This window comes from Puma concolor, chromosome A3 (genome assembly GCF_028749965.1).
Source record: "Puma concolor isolate L17-30 chromosome A3, mPumCon1.1.hap2, whole genome shotgun sequence".
In the NCBI taxonomy this organism is placed as follows: Eukaryota; Metazoa; Chordata; class Mammalia; order Carnivora; family Felidae; genus Puma; species Puma concolor.
In genome coordinates this window covers 110,590,123-110,603,235 of record NC_141669.1, presented here as the reverse complement: position 1 = coordinate 110,603,235, position 13,113 = coordinate 110,590,123, and the positions used below count along the sequence as shown (strand labels likewise).

The window sequence follows — 13,113 nt, the reverse complement described above, 5'->3', positions numbered from 1 at the left end:
GCTCCGCCCTGGCCCATCTCTACCTGTTTCCCTCTGGCTACACAGTCGTGGAGGTGGAGGCTGCCAGCTGAGCGTTAGGCCCATCAGAAACACTCTACCCTTTCTCTGGCTTCCTTCCATGTTTGCTTCCCTCCTCCACCCCCAGCGAGGCTTCTAGCCTGGGCTGGGTTATCTCCAAGGCCTGTCTCTGTAGGTGGCTATAAACTGGGGTCCTGGAACCATCCTCCTGGGTCCAGGGAGCATCAAGGGAAGTAGGGGTGGGGACACAGAGCTCACCTTTCCAGGAATGCCTCTCCCTCCTACCCGCCAGTGCCTGTGTGGGCCGTGCCATTGGCTCTGTCCCCCCATACACCAAGTCAAGGGCTGCCTCTCTCCATGCAGGATGCAGTATAGGCTTCCCGCTTCTCTTCTGAAAAGGCTTACAAAGACTTTTAAAGTTGCGCTTTTAGGGACTTGACTTGATGCATCTAGTTGTGAGGAGGAGATGTGGGTAACAAAGACATTGTGCTGGGAGAGAAGTCTGAGTGCCAGGATGGAAGATGGGGCCCCCAGAGCCCCTTGCCCACGTGGGCCTGTGGCAGCCAGAGAACATTGCTGGTGGGTGGGCTCTGTGGAATGAGGCTCCCACGCCTTCCCTTTTATGAGCTTGGGGTTGCCTAATGACCATTGTCTCTGATACCCGACCCTCCAGAACTGGGTAGGATGTAGGCTGACTCAGAGTTGGGGCCAGTCAAACACAGGCTGTCCATGCACTCTGATTGATATCAGGGTTAAGGTCTGGTCTGATACTAGGGTTGCAGCCATAGGCTGAGGCCTGGGTCTGAGCTCAGATGCTGACTGGGGTTCTTCTATAAGTGAGATGGAGTCCTGGGTCCCAGGCGAAGCCCCTGTACTGGTTTCTTCAGGGGTCTTCTTCCCTCTCCTGCTGTCTCAGAGGTGGCCCTGCTAGGTGCTGTCTCATTTACTCCTCCCAGCTGTCCTACCAGGTAGAGGTCCCTATGCCCATTTTACAGATGGGAAAGCTGGAAGACTAAAGGAGGCCGTTAAGCATCAGATGGGGCTTAAACCAGTGTGTCCAGGAGGTGGGGTACAGATGCTGTGTCTTTGGGCTAAGTTCAGAGGTGTTGGCCGGGTGGGACCCAGAGAAGGGAACCCACTAGTCCAGGTCACCTGGTAAGGAAAAGACTGAGCCGGGGTCTGGGCTCCCAGGCTGCCCTTGCCCTGTCCCCATGCTCATGCCCTCTCACTGCCCACCCTCATGCCCCTGTGGCTGGCCAGGCTTGGCCCAGCAGCCCAGCCTCTTTCACTTCCTGGCTGGCTGGCCAGGACGAGGAGGGCTGGGGAGGGTCTGGTGGGGAGGAGTTCGGGGCCCAGCCCCTCCCTGGGGTTGAGGAGTGGGAGGGGCCTCACATGCAGACACAGAGCCCCTTTGTCTCCGAGGCTGTGCAAAGCAGCTGGTCTGGGATTTCTGGGCATTTTTTACATTTGAAGAATAATTGCATTGTCTGGGGGGCCCAGGAGAATCCAAATCCCTCCCCAGACCTGCCAGGCAGTCCAAAGAGATTCCCCTGGGCCAGCCCCCCAGCTTCCCTGCCCCTCCCTCCCATCTGTTAGAAGCCTGAAGCAGAGAGGGGTCCCTCCAGGGAAACTGAGGTAGGGCTGCTGCCCTTGGGCACTAGTAGTATCTGTTCAGAGGAAAGGATTGTAAGTCCCCAAAGTTGGTTAGGGGAGGGTGCATATGGCCCCCAGAGCCCTGGGTAGGGCTCCTGTGAGGAAGCATGGGGCTTGGAGGTGGGAAGTGGAGCGCTTCAGCTGGAGGAGTCTGGATCCTAAAGGGTGAGGTGAGGTGAGCTGGGTGGGCTAGCTGCCTTGGCCGTCTTCTTGTCCTCTAGGAAATGGGTCGCTCAGAATGAGGTGACCTTGAGTAAAAGACAGGCAGACACATTTGAGAGTAGTCGCCTGTGTTTAATTTTTTTTTTTGTAACATTTTTTTTTTCCATTTTTGAGACACAGAGAGAGACAGAGTGCTAGCGGGGGAGGGACAGAGATCCGAAGACACAGAATCCGAAGCAGGCTCCAGGCTCTGAGCTGTCAGCTCAGAGCCCGATGCGGGGCTCAAACCGAGAAACCGTGAGATCATGACCTGAGCTGAAGTCGGACACTTAATCGACTGAGCCACCCAGGCGCCCCAAGAGTAGGCTGTGTTTAGAGGGGAGCCAAGGATGGGTAGAGTTTTTTTGTTTCTTGTGAAGGCTGACTTGGGGAGGGGGTGGGGCACCTGGGAAGTTGGCCCTTTGTGGCAGCCGGTTTTTTGTTATAGTGGCTGCTGTTGGGGAGGGAAGTGACCTGCCGATTGAAGTGAGCTGAAGTGTACTCCAGCCTGAGGTGGAAGGGGCGCCCTGCAGTGAACTGGGCTACTGACCCTTCCTCGCAGTTCACTCCCAGGGCTTGGGGGGGTGGGGGGAAGTCACCCAGTGTAGTCACGCCCTGCTCCGTGACTGTGGGGTTGCAGCCTCATTACGGAATAACAGACAATAGGATTTCTTGGGGTGAGATGTCCATGCTTGGGGAACGGAAGAAGGATGGGGGTGGGGACGTGGGGGATCACTGCAGAGCCCAGCCAGTGGAAGGAACTCCCCTTTCCAGGGTGCTTCAGGAAAGGTCAGTGGGAGCAGACCTTGCTGGTGGGTCCAACAACATACAGCCGTGCAGTCACACAGCTGCATAACCAATACTCCGTACAAGGGTGTGCGTGTCAAGAGAATCCAGAGCTGGCTTCTGTGACATGTGTGAGGGAGGGATATTTCCTATGAGGCCTTCATGTGGGCAGTGCCGGGGATCCCAAGACTTTAGTGAAGTTGGTGTGTGTGTGTGTGTGTGTGTGTGTGTGTGTGTGTGTGTGTGTGTGTGTATGTTTGGGGGCATCTGAGTGAGAATTGAAGCCAGAAAGGTCAGCTGAGTCCAGAGGGCAAGGGGCCGATATGCCGAGGCCTTCCCTATGCCTGGTACACGGTTAGCTCAGTGAATTGCTGGGTTACGTTCCTGGTCTATGAGAGGCCTGGGCATGACTGGGGCAGGCCCAGCAATTCTCTAGCGGTACAGTTCAGATGGAGGAGGCAGGGGTGTGTGGGGGGAAATTGAGGGGAGAGGCGACAGTGATTCTGGGGGGTTGACATGGCTTGATCTGATGGATAAGGGCAGGTCTTCCTCTGAGGATGCATTCAGCTTGGAGCCTTGGGACCGCTTGGCAGTCCTGTGGTTTTAATCATGATGGGGAAGCACAAGAAGATGCCTGGTGCCCCCTGCTCAGTACTGGGCATTTCCAAGAGGGGGTCAGCAGTCGGAGGCCAGGACTAAAGTACGTCTCTGGTATTTGGCAATCGGAGGCGCTTCTTGGAGGGTAAATTTGAGGGTGATGATGCAACTGGTGGGGATGCTGAGAGAAGGTGGGGTGGGAAAGTGGCAACGCCAATGCCCATTTCTGTCGCCTCGCTTTCTCGTCTTCATCCTTCTTTCTTGGGTGACCCTGACAAAGGGATGGGGCCTTTCTTCCCTCTTTTCCTCTCTTCTGCTGCTGCCTTCTTTCCAGACTGGCTTCCTGGGCAGGTTCAGTCAGGGCAGTGGGCAGCAGGGGGAGGTGTTGGCTGGTGGGCCAGAGCAGAGGTTCGGGGGGAGGCAGTGGGGCATCTAGAGTGGGGGTGGGATACTCATGCCATGGCTGGCCTGATTTCTTGAAGCTACCAGGCTTGGCCTCTTTGGGCACATGGGAGCCCCAGGCTCCCACCCTCATTTTTCCATGGAAGCAGGAGCAAGAAGACAAGTGTCCGTTGCCCTGTGCCTCCCTCCTCCCCCTCCCTATCCCCTCCCCCCCTCCTCCCTGCCTGGCTGAGCCAGCACTTTTTTCTTCTCTCCTTTATCTGCTCAAAAAGTACAGGGTGTTCTGTTTCTCCTGTGCATACAGATCAAGGAGCGGATGTTATTTATTTATTTATTTCCCAAAGGCGAGAGAAGGACAGGCAGGCACCGAGGAGCATGAACTGATTCTTCTTCCTCAATAAGCCGGTTTCTCATAAAATTAAAAAAAAAAAAAAAAGCTGAAAGGAAAAGATGCCACAAATCAACAGAAAACAAGTTGCTTCTCACCCTCTCCTCTCTACCCTGGCTGGAGATAACAGCACTGGAAGGCCCAGTTCAGCGTTTCGCTGAGGGCCTGGCACGGAGTAGGCGTTCCTACACATGATTTTTCTGTCCCTTTCAGTTTGGACTCCAGGGTGTGTTGGCTCCGTGTGTCCATATGGGGGGCCATGGGGCAGCTTTCTCAGCTCTCTGCCTTCTGTGGGCCCTGTGTAAGGCTTCTCTGACCCGTGGAAGGAACTGGCCTGTGGGATTCCTTTGGGGGGGGGGGAGGAGGTCATGGGTGCAGGTGACCCCCATGGCCCTTGCTCATTACCTACTTTCACCCCTGTGCTGTTTGAGTGCAAGGTCTCTGATACATTGGGAACTCAGGGTCCTTTCTGTGTTCATCTTAAAGGCAACTGCCCACCTGCGTTCCCCACGGGGCATTTCTGAACCCCCGTCCCAAGGCTCTCTGCTCAGAATTTAGTTATAGAACTTTACAAATGATTTTGACACTTGAGGCTCTTGAAAATATTGTCCGTCTTGCCACATCCGCATAAGGCCTTATTCGACTGTCACAACAATGTAGTGAGGACCAGCTGGCCACTTCTGAGGGTAGCCAGAAGTTCAGGTAGCCGGCTGGGGAGGCGCTGCGCCCCAAGTATCCTTTCCCCATAGCTTCCAGCTTCACTAGACCCCGGTTTCCAGACGGGGTGCCCCACGGGAACTAGGGGTTTTGTGAGGAGACTTCAGAGGCGAGTGGGTCCCTCCCAGTTTTATCCCAGACACACCTGGAGCCCGCAGGAAATTTTCAAGAAGGGGTTGCACCAGTCAGGTTTGAGAACTGCGGCGGTTCCCCCCCCCCCCCCCCTTTACTGTATAAGCAAGGCGGTTTTGGAGGGTGGCCCCGGCCGGGGGGGGGGGGGCTGCTGATGGAGCCAGGACACCAGCACGCCGGCAGCGGCCCCCCAGTCCTGGGGTTGAGGCACGCGGGCGGGGCGGGCGGCAGCGCCACGTCGCATCGCGGGGTGCCTGGCAGGTGGCGTCAGCGGCAGCGGCAGCTCCGAGCACCCAGTGTGTTTACCAACGTGACGCCACCCCGCGTCGTCTCGGCGACCCTTCCTCCCGCTGGCCGCCCTGGCCGCCGGGTGCAGGCAGCCACACCCTCCCCTCTAAATTTAGTCCACCGGAAGGAGAACCTGGGGGCGGGGAGGGTGGCAGGGCGCAGGGAGGAAAGGACCCAGGCCGCCCGACCCCGTGGTCCCAGACGCCCAAAGGAGCCTCGCTGGAGGGAGCGGGGAAGGATAGGAGAGGGAACGGAGCTGCAGGGAGGAGGAAAGGCGGAGCCGCACCGCGTTCTCCTGGAAGGGGGCGGGGAGCCCAGGCCTCCAGCGGAGACTCGGCCTCGGAGGGCTCTGGGCCGCGGGCGCCACCTTCCGGCCGTCTAGGGAACAGCCCGGGCACCCAGGCGGTCGGCCTGGGTCTGGGGGTTTGCCTGGAATTTGGGGGCGGGAGTGGGGGGACAGGCCCGTCCAAGCCCAGGTGCCCAGGTATGGCGTCTGCCGGCGGAGTGGGTGGCGGGAGGCATGAGGAACAGCCCCAGCGTATTTAAAAAAAGACCCTTTTGCTAAGCCTATGATAAAGAGATGTTGGGGGGCGCCATTCAAGGTGGGGGAAGCTTTAATGATCAGACCAGATGTAAGAAGTCAGTATGTAGCTCGCTCGCTCGCTCCTTCCTTCCTTCTTCCTTCCTCTCCCTCCCTGCCTCCCTCCCTCCCTTTTTCTCTTCTTCTCTCCCTCTCTTTCTTTATCTCTCATTCTCTCTCTTTCCTTCCTCCCTCCCTCTTTCTTTTTCTTTCTCTTTCCCTCTCTTGTCTCTTTCTCTTTCCTCCCTCCTTCTTTCTCTCTTTCTTCCCTCCCTTTCTTTTTTCTGTCTCTTTCTCTTTCCTTCCTTTCTTTCTCTCTGTTTCTTTCTCTCTCATCTCTTTCTCTCTCCTTCCTCCCTCTCTCCCTCCCTTTTCCCTTCCTTTCTTTCCTCCTTCTCTCTGTTCCTCCCTCTTTCTCTTTTTCTTTCTTTTAATTTCTCTGTCTCTTTTTCTGTCTTGTCTCTTACTCTCTCCTTCCTTCTACCCTCCTTTCCTCCCTCCCACTCTTTCTCTCTCTCTCTTTCCTCCCTCCCTTCCTTTCTTCCTTTTTTTCTTCTTCTCTCTCTCTTTCTCTCCTTCCTTCCTTCCTTCCTGCCTGCCTGCCTGCCTGACTGCCTTCCTTGCCAGGAATGAATATCTGAATGGTTACTGAGGTACACACGCATACATAAAAAAATGACACAAATCCTACCTGTCCAGGTCGGTGGATCTGTGTATGTATACTGTGTGGCCACCGTTCAGATCAAGACATATATTCCTTCCACCCCAGAAGGTTCCCTCCTGCCTGTTTTCAGTTATTCCTCCCCCTGGTCTCTCTTCTGTCACCACAGATTCATTTACCTCTTCATGAGCTTCATGTAAGTGGAGTCATGCAATATGTACTTTTTATCTCTGGCTTCTTTCCTTCAATGCAATGTTGTTGGAGGGCACCAGTAGTTTGGTTCTGTTTATTGCTGAAGAATATGCATGAAAATGCTGCACGTAGTGCAGTACATTTATCCATTCTCCCGTGGTTGCTTCTGTTGTTTTGGCTCTTATAAATAAAGCTGCTATGAACATTCCTTAGCATGTGTGTTTGGTGGACTATGTCCTGCTTCTCTTGGGCGTATTCTGGGGGGTGGGGCTGCTGTGTCATTGGAAGGGTTACACTGAGCTTTGCTAGGTAGGGGAGACTGTTGTTTTATGTCCCCTGTCTGCTGTACTGCCCAGCAGCCACCTTCCAGACACCCTTCCTCCCCTGTTGTTAGTAGGTTCTACCACTGAGCCCTCAGCAAAGACAACTGGAATCGAAGTTGCTTGGGTCAGGGAGGGAACAGAGACAGGATGAGAGCCGAGCGGCCCCTTGGGATGGCCCACAGGCACCTTGGAGCCCTCGTGGTCACTCTGGGAATAGGCGGTAGCCTCTCCCAGCACTGGGGCGATTCAGGGACCCCCCTTGGCTGCCTAGCCATCAGCTCCCTAGCCTGGCGTCTCTGAACAAGCTGGCTTAGTGTAACTGTCAATTTCATGTCTGGCCTCTGGTGCCATGGGTCCTCACAGTCCACCGTTTCCTGGGCTCCTTGCTGCTTTGCGGTGACTGAGGGGCTGGGTGGCTGGGGGAAAACAACCAGAGAACTACCCGGAATAGCAGAGGCTCGTCCGATACCGGCCTCGTGGCACTTTCTGGGGGGAGGGCGGGACTATGTCCTGCCCACCAAATTGCCACTTCATTCACACTGTGAAAGACTAACAGAAAGCTAGAGGAGGAGAGAAGGGGCAAAGGAGAAAGAGTGCCAGGGAAGAGCCACGCATGGGAGGGAAAGTAGAGGGTCCAGCGCTGTGTGTGTAAGTGTCCTGCGGTCTGTGTGAGCATCTTGGGGTCTGTGTGAGCATCCTGCGGTCTGTGTGAGTATCCTGGGGTCCGTGTGAGCATCCTGTCGTCTGTGTGGGCATCTGGGATTGGTGTGAGCTGGACCACAGCAGCCGTGTCAGAGCGAGCTTGTTCAGGGACAGCAGTGTCAATAGTGTTTTCTTGAATTTGGTCTTTTTGGGACATCCCCTTCCTGGCTGGCTCTAGTCTCAGCCTTGGGGAATAGGCAGTGTGCCTAGCAGGTTGGGGGTGGGATTGACGGATCCCAGGGGCTTAGGGTGGCTTCCCAGCAGTCCTGCTTGCCGGTGGGGGCCCACAGTGCATATTTGCTACCTCTCTCCTTCCCTCTGTCTGTCCTCCTCCTTGCCACATCCTTTGGAGATGGCTCCTCTTGTCCAGGTCTCCGGAAGAGCAGGAGGGCTCAAGAAGGTCCCCCCCTCCCCCGCCCCCTTGAGGGCAGAGCTCATGAGTGTCCCATGGGACAGGTGGGAAGTGAAGGCAGAGCAGGTAAGCTGTGACACCCCCGCCCCCTGCAGGTTCCTAGGAGGCCAGTGCGGACGGTATGCAAAGTTGTGAATCCAGTGGCGACAGTGCGAATGACCCTCTCAGTCGTGGCCTACGGAGAAGGGGACAGCCTCGCGTGGTGGTGATCGGTGCTGGCTTGGCTGGCCTGGCTGCGGCCAAAGCACTTTTGGAGCAGGGCTTCACGGATGTCACTGTGCTCGAGGCTTCCACCTGCATCGGAGGCCGCGTGCAGAGCGTGAAACTCGGTAAGTGTCCCCCCTCCACCCGCGCCAAGGTCACCTTTTGTCCTTCAGTGCTCTGGCCCTGCCTCAAATCTCATTATTTTGGTTTTTCCCTGGGATAAGTGGGCCTTTGCCAGAAGCTTCCTTTGCCCTCTGAGCAACCCTCTGAGGTGGGCAAGATGGGGCTCTGGCCTTCGTGTTTGGAACATGACCTAGAGTTCAAGTGTTTAGGAAGGAAAGGACACCCAGGCCAGTGTCTCGGCAGTGGGTGGACCAGTTTCTGCTTCACAAGAAGAGTAATTCTGTAAGTTCTTATTAGTCATTACCTCTTGAGTGTGATTTAACATATCATGACTGAGAGCTAGTCTTGGGACAGTAGGAGCTCAGGGCAGCAGAGTGGTTGGGACTTGGGGCCTCCTTGTGGGTGATGGGCAGATCTTAGCATTGCCTGGGAAGATGATCTGTCCAGGTTACAGAGTAATGAGGCCTCTGGAGAAAGCCTCCAGGTAAGAGACTTTCCCCAGGACTGGCAGATTTTACCAGGGGTGGGGGAATTGCCTGAAATGCAGCTGGAGGTCAGCACTTCCCAGCCAGGGGGTCTGACCAATGAGAGACCGAGTGGGTAGGGACCACGCTCGATGGCTACCCTCCAGAGGATTTTGTGTCTCTGTTCCCACATGGGGTAGCAAGGCCATGCATTCGATCGTATTGAGAGTCTTCTAGGGCGTTTCCTGGAGGGCAATGTGAGGTTGTGTCCATCTTCTGCTGCGACACACAGGACTGTGTGGCAGGGGGGGATGAAAGTGCCATCCAAAGCACTCATAAACCTGGGGAAAGCCAGCAGGAAGCCCTGGGACGCTTCGCTTGACATGTGATTGGCTGGCTGGGAGCCTTAGGGAAGGGGCAGCTCCCATTGTGGTTCCTGAGTCTTGATAAGACATTCAGTGTATGACGCAGAAACAGAAGATGAGGACAAATGGCCCAGTCTCAGGGGTAGCTGACAGCTGGGACATGCCACGCATGGAACAGGCGGCGGGGTGAAGAGATGGGGTGCGGGAAGCTGCGAAGAAGCGTGATCTGGTGACCTGTTGGCGGTGGGGGCCTTCCTGACTTGGGGGACCTTGGGCAGACTTCAGAAGATGGGGAGAGTTGGGCAGGTAGCAGAAGGGGCCATACGCGTGGAGTGATGTATGTGATCAAGGCAGACTCTGCCAGGAGCGGGGAGAGCACGTCCTCGGGAGGGCGAATTTGCGTGTGTTGTGTGTGCAGACATACGGGGCTGAAACCAGGGGTGGACCTGCTACGGTGTGAGGCGGTGGCTCTGAGTCTCAGTGGTCGGGGCAGGCGTCGAGGGCCAGAAGCCCCAGGGACACTGGATGGTGCTGGTGCCCTTTGATGCAGGGGTGTCACAAGGATCGCAGTCATAGAGGGGCAGGCAGGTGAGGGCAGGAAATCTCTCTCGACCAGGGCCTGCCCACCCCCCCTGTTGCAGAGCCTGGGGAATAGGGGTGGGGCGACCTCAAGCTCCTCACCTCATTCCTGCTTTTGCCAAATGTCCGTCCAGGAAGGATGCTGTCCCACGCCTGGATGTCACTGCCCAGTGACTGTGGTTTGGAGCTCCCTGCGTGCCCTGGGGAGGGTCCAGGCCCCTCCCCGAGGTCTCTTCCTCTCTTGGGAGCTCAAACCAGGCAAGACACTTTGGGGAACCCCAAGCCTGAGGAATTAAAGGGGGATTAGTAATAAATACTCTCAATGCCCACTAGGAACCCACTGGAAGCAGGGCACTGGGTTTTTAGTTTTTTGGTGCCATCCCATCTGCCCACCTTTCTGGACAAAGGGACATACACGTTCCTGCATCTTCTCCCAGAGGCCTCAGGAAATTCTGTCTCACTGGCGGTAGCACGAGGTTGACCGTTTTGTTCTCTTGCCTGCTGTTTGGCACATACATATATACAGGGCTATTTTTAGTAACTAGTGGTTTAATTAGAAACAGCCAGGAGAGGGGATGCACAAAAAAAGAATGGCCTGTTCCTGGGGTGAGGGGTGATTGTTGTCTGTTATGGCATATCAGATAACTATTGCTGCGTAACAGATCACCCCAAAATGTAGCGGTTTACAACAGTACCATTTTATTTGCTTAAATTCAGTGGGTCGGGAATTTGGGCAGGACTCAGGCAGGTGGTTCTTTCACTGGTCTTGCCTGGAATCTCCCACTGGCCTGCAGTCATCCGGTGGCTTGACCGGGGCTGGTTTGTTTATGACAGCCTTACCCATTTGTCTGGTGGTTGGCACTGGCTTTTTGGCTGGGCCACATGTCTCCAACAGGGTAAACCTCTCCATGGTGGTCACTTTCTAAGAGTGTGAAAGTGGAAGCCACAAGATCTCTTGAGGCCTGGGCTCGGAAGCCGCAGACATCACTTTCACTGCATTCTGTTAATCAAAGCAAGTCACAGGGCCAGCCCCGATGCAAGGGGTAGGGAAATGGACTCTACCTCTTGATGGGAGGACTGGCAAGGTCACGTTGCAAAGGGCTATGTGTACAAGGACAGAGGAGGAATTATTGTGACCGTCTCAGCAAAAAACTTAACTGCACCTGATATCTTGACTCGGCCCTCCAAGACAAAACAAAACAAAACACCAAAAAATGTTCCTCTCTCTTCCCCTTGCTTTGCTTCAACTTCCTTGGGAACTAGGCAGGGAAGGAGACAATGTGCCACCATTCCTACAGCATCGGAAGAGGAAACTGAGGCCCAGGCACAGAGGCAGCTTGCCTCAGAGCATCTGGTACCTTGGCTCTGGATGGGATGGTAGGACCAGCACCAGCTCTAGCCCTGTCCCAACTTGGGTCCAGGAGTTGCCCCCTGCCCTAGACAGACTCCTGGGTTTCTGCCACCTGAGGTTTTTCTGCCTTAGGAAGACAGAGTTTAGTTTTCTCTGGAAGTCTATTTGAGACTGCCTTCAGGAGGAGTCTTCCAACCTGGAATGTTTGCCCTCCCTCCTCTGCCTCAGACTGAGCTGGGAGGGGGGCCACTTTTTGTCTGGGATCGGGGCTTAGACTCCGGGGCCACTGGAGAATGTTGAGGAATTGGAGTAAGGTCAGATGAGGACCTTGGGCCAGAGGACCTCAGGTAACTTCTCTCCCCTCACTGGGACCACTGTACCCTCAGGTGCCCACACAGTATCTCCCGAGGGAGAGCCATCAATGAAAAAGGAGGGCTCAGTGTCTGGTGTTGTGTTAGACAAAGGTGGGATGGAAAAGCAGAGCCTTGTAACTAGTCCAGTGAAGCGACTCTGGGGGCAAATCACAAAGGCATTCAGGGTGGCAGTTATCTCAGCTGTAAAGTGGAATCCATTTTGTGCCACATGTAGTTTCCCCTGGGAACTTCACTGAAGACTTTGGTTGGTTGCCAGATAGGGGCCTAATTCCCCTTCCTGCTCTGTTGAGGGGATGGAAGGATCCTCTTGGAGGAAGAAGGCTGAGGCAGTGTTCTGGCCCTCTGTGAAGAAATCCCTGCCCCTCTAAGGGCCTGTTGTTGTCACCGTCAGGACACGCCACCTTTGAGTTGGGAGCCACCTGGATCCATGGCTCCCATGGGAATCCCATCTATCATCTAGCAGAAGCCAATGGCCTTCTGGAAGAGACAACTGATGGGGAGCGCAGCGTGGGCCGTATCAGCCTCTACTCCAAGAATGGCGTGGCCTGCTACCTCACCAACCGTGGCCACAGGATCCCCAAGGACGTGGTTGAGGAATTCAGTGATTTATACAACGAGGTGAGGTGTTAGCAGGGCAGCTGGACCCATGGGTGTGGGAGGCGGGGAGCACGCCGGCAGTGTGGGGGGAGTTGAGTGCCTGCTGGGGTCTTCTATGATCCTGGTTATGTCTTTGCACACTCTCTGGGCCCCGTATTTGGAAAAGCAGGACAATTTGAGGACAGGATGAAGGTGAGGGGTGGAGAAGTACGAGGTAAGAGGTCACTGATACAGATAATTACATATGTCTTCAGAAAAGCCTTAAGCACCTTTTATTAGATTTATTACTGGGTACTTGGGTAGTGATTGTTGTTGTTGTTGCTTTTGGATACTCTTTTAAGTTGTAATTTTTTAAAACTTTATTTTCTGGGGCACCTGGGTGGCTCAGTCGGTTAAGTGTCCAGCTTCAGCTCAGGTCATGCTCTCATGGTTCATCAGTTTGAGCCCCACAGTATGGAGCCTGCTTGGGACTCTCTCTGCCCTTGCCCCACTCGCACTCTTTCTCTCTTTTAAAATAAATAAATAAACTTAAAAAAACAAAAAAACCCCAAAAAACCCTTTATTTTCAATTTTTTCCCAATATATAGAACTATAACTGATTATATTACATGTTGATTTTAGCTATCTTGATGAAGTATTATTTTAATGCTAATATTATATCTATTAACATATTATTTTAATTTATATTCTAATAATATTTTAGAATTTTATGTATATAATACTATACCAAATCATGAGAATTTTTTCTTTCTATTAACATATTATTTTAATTTGTATTCTAATAGTATTTTAGAATTTTATGTCTATAATACTATACCAAAACACGAGAATTTTTTCCTGCTATTAAGATATTATTTTAATTTATATTCTAATAATATTTTAGAATTTTATGTATATAATACTATACCAAAAAATGAGAATTTTTTCTTTCTTTCTAATCCTCACACCAGCATTGTGCAGAACTTTCTGCAATAATGGGGATGTGTTAGACCTGCACTGTCCAG

At 53.8% G+C, this 13,113-nt stretch overlaps 1 protein-coding gene across 7 annotated transcripts in view; it reads left to right on the top strand.

The window, feature by feature from the left end:
* SMOX (spermine oxidase) overlaps positions 1-13,113 on the top strand; it is a 57,225-nt gene that overhangs the window by 17,009 nt on the left and 27,103 nt on the right. For all 7 annotated transcript variants that reach the window (XM_086701760.1, XM_086701763.1, XM_086701757.1 and 4 more), the window contains exons 2-3: positions 8,148-8,381; positions 11,904-12,130. In XM_086701760.1, coding sequence (XP_086557886.1) covers positions 8,174-8,381; positions 11,904-12,130 — 435 coding nt within the window. In that variant the 5' untranslated portion in view covers positions 8,148-8,173. The remainder of the gene's footprint in view (positions 1-8,147; positions 8,382-11,903; positions 12,131-13,113) is intronic.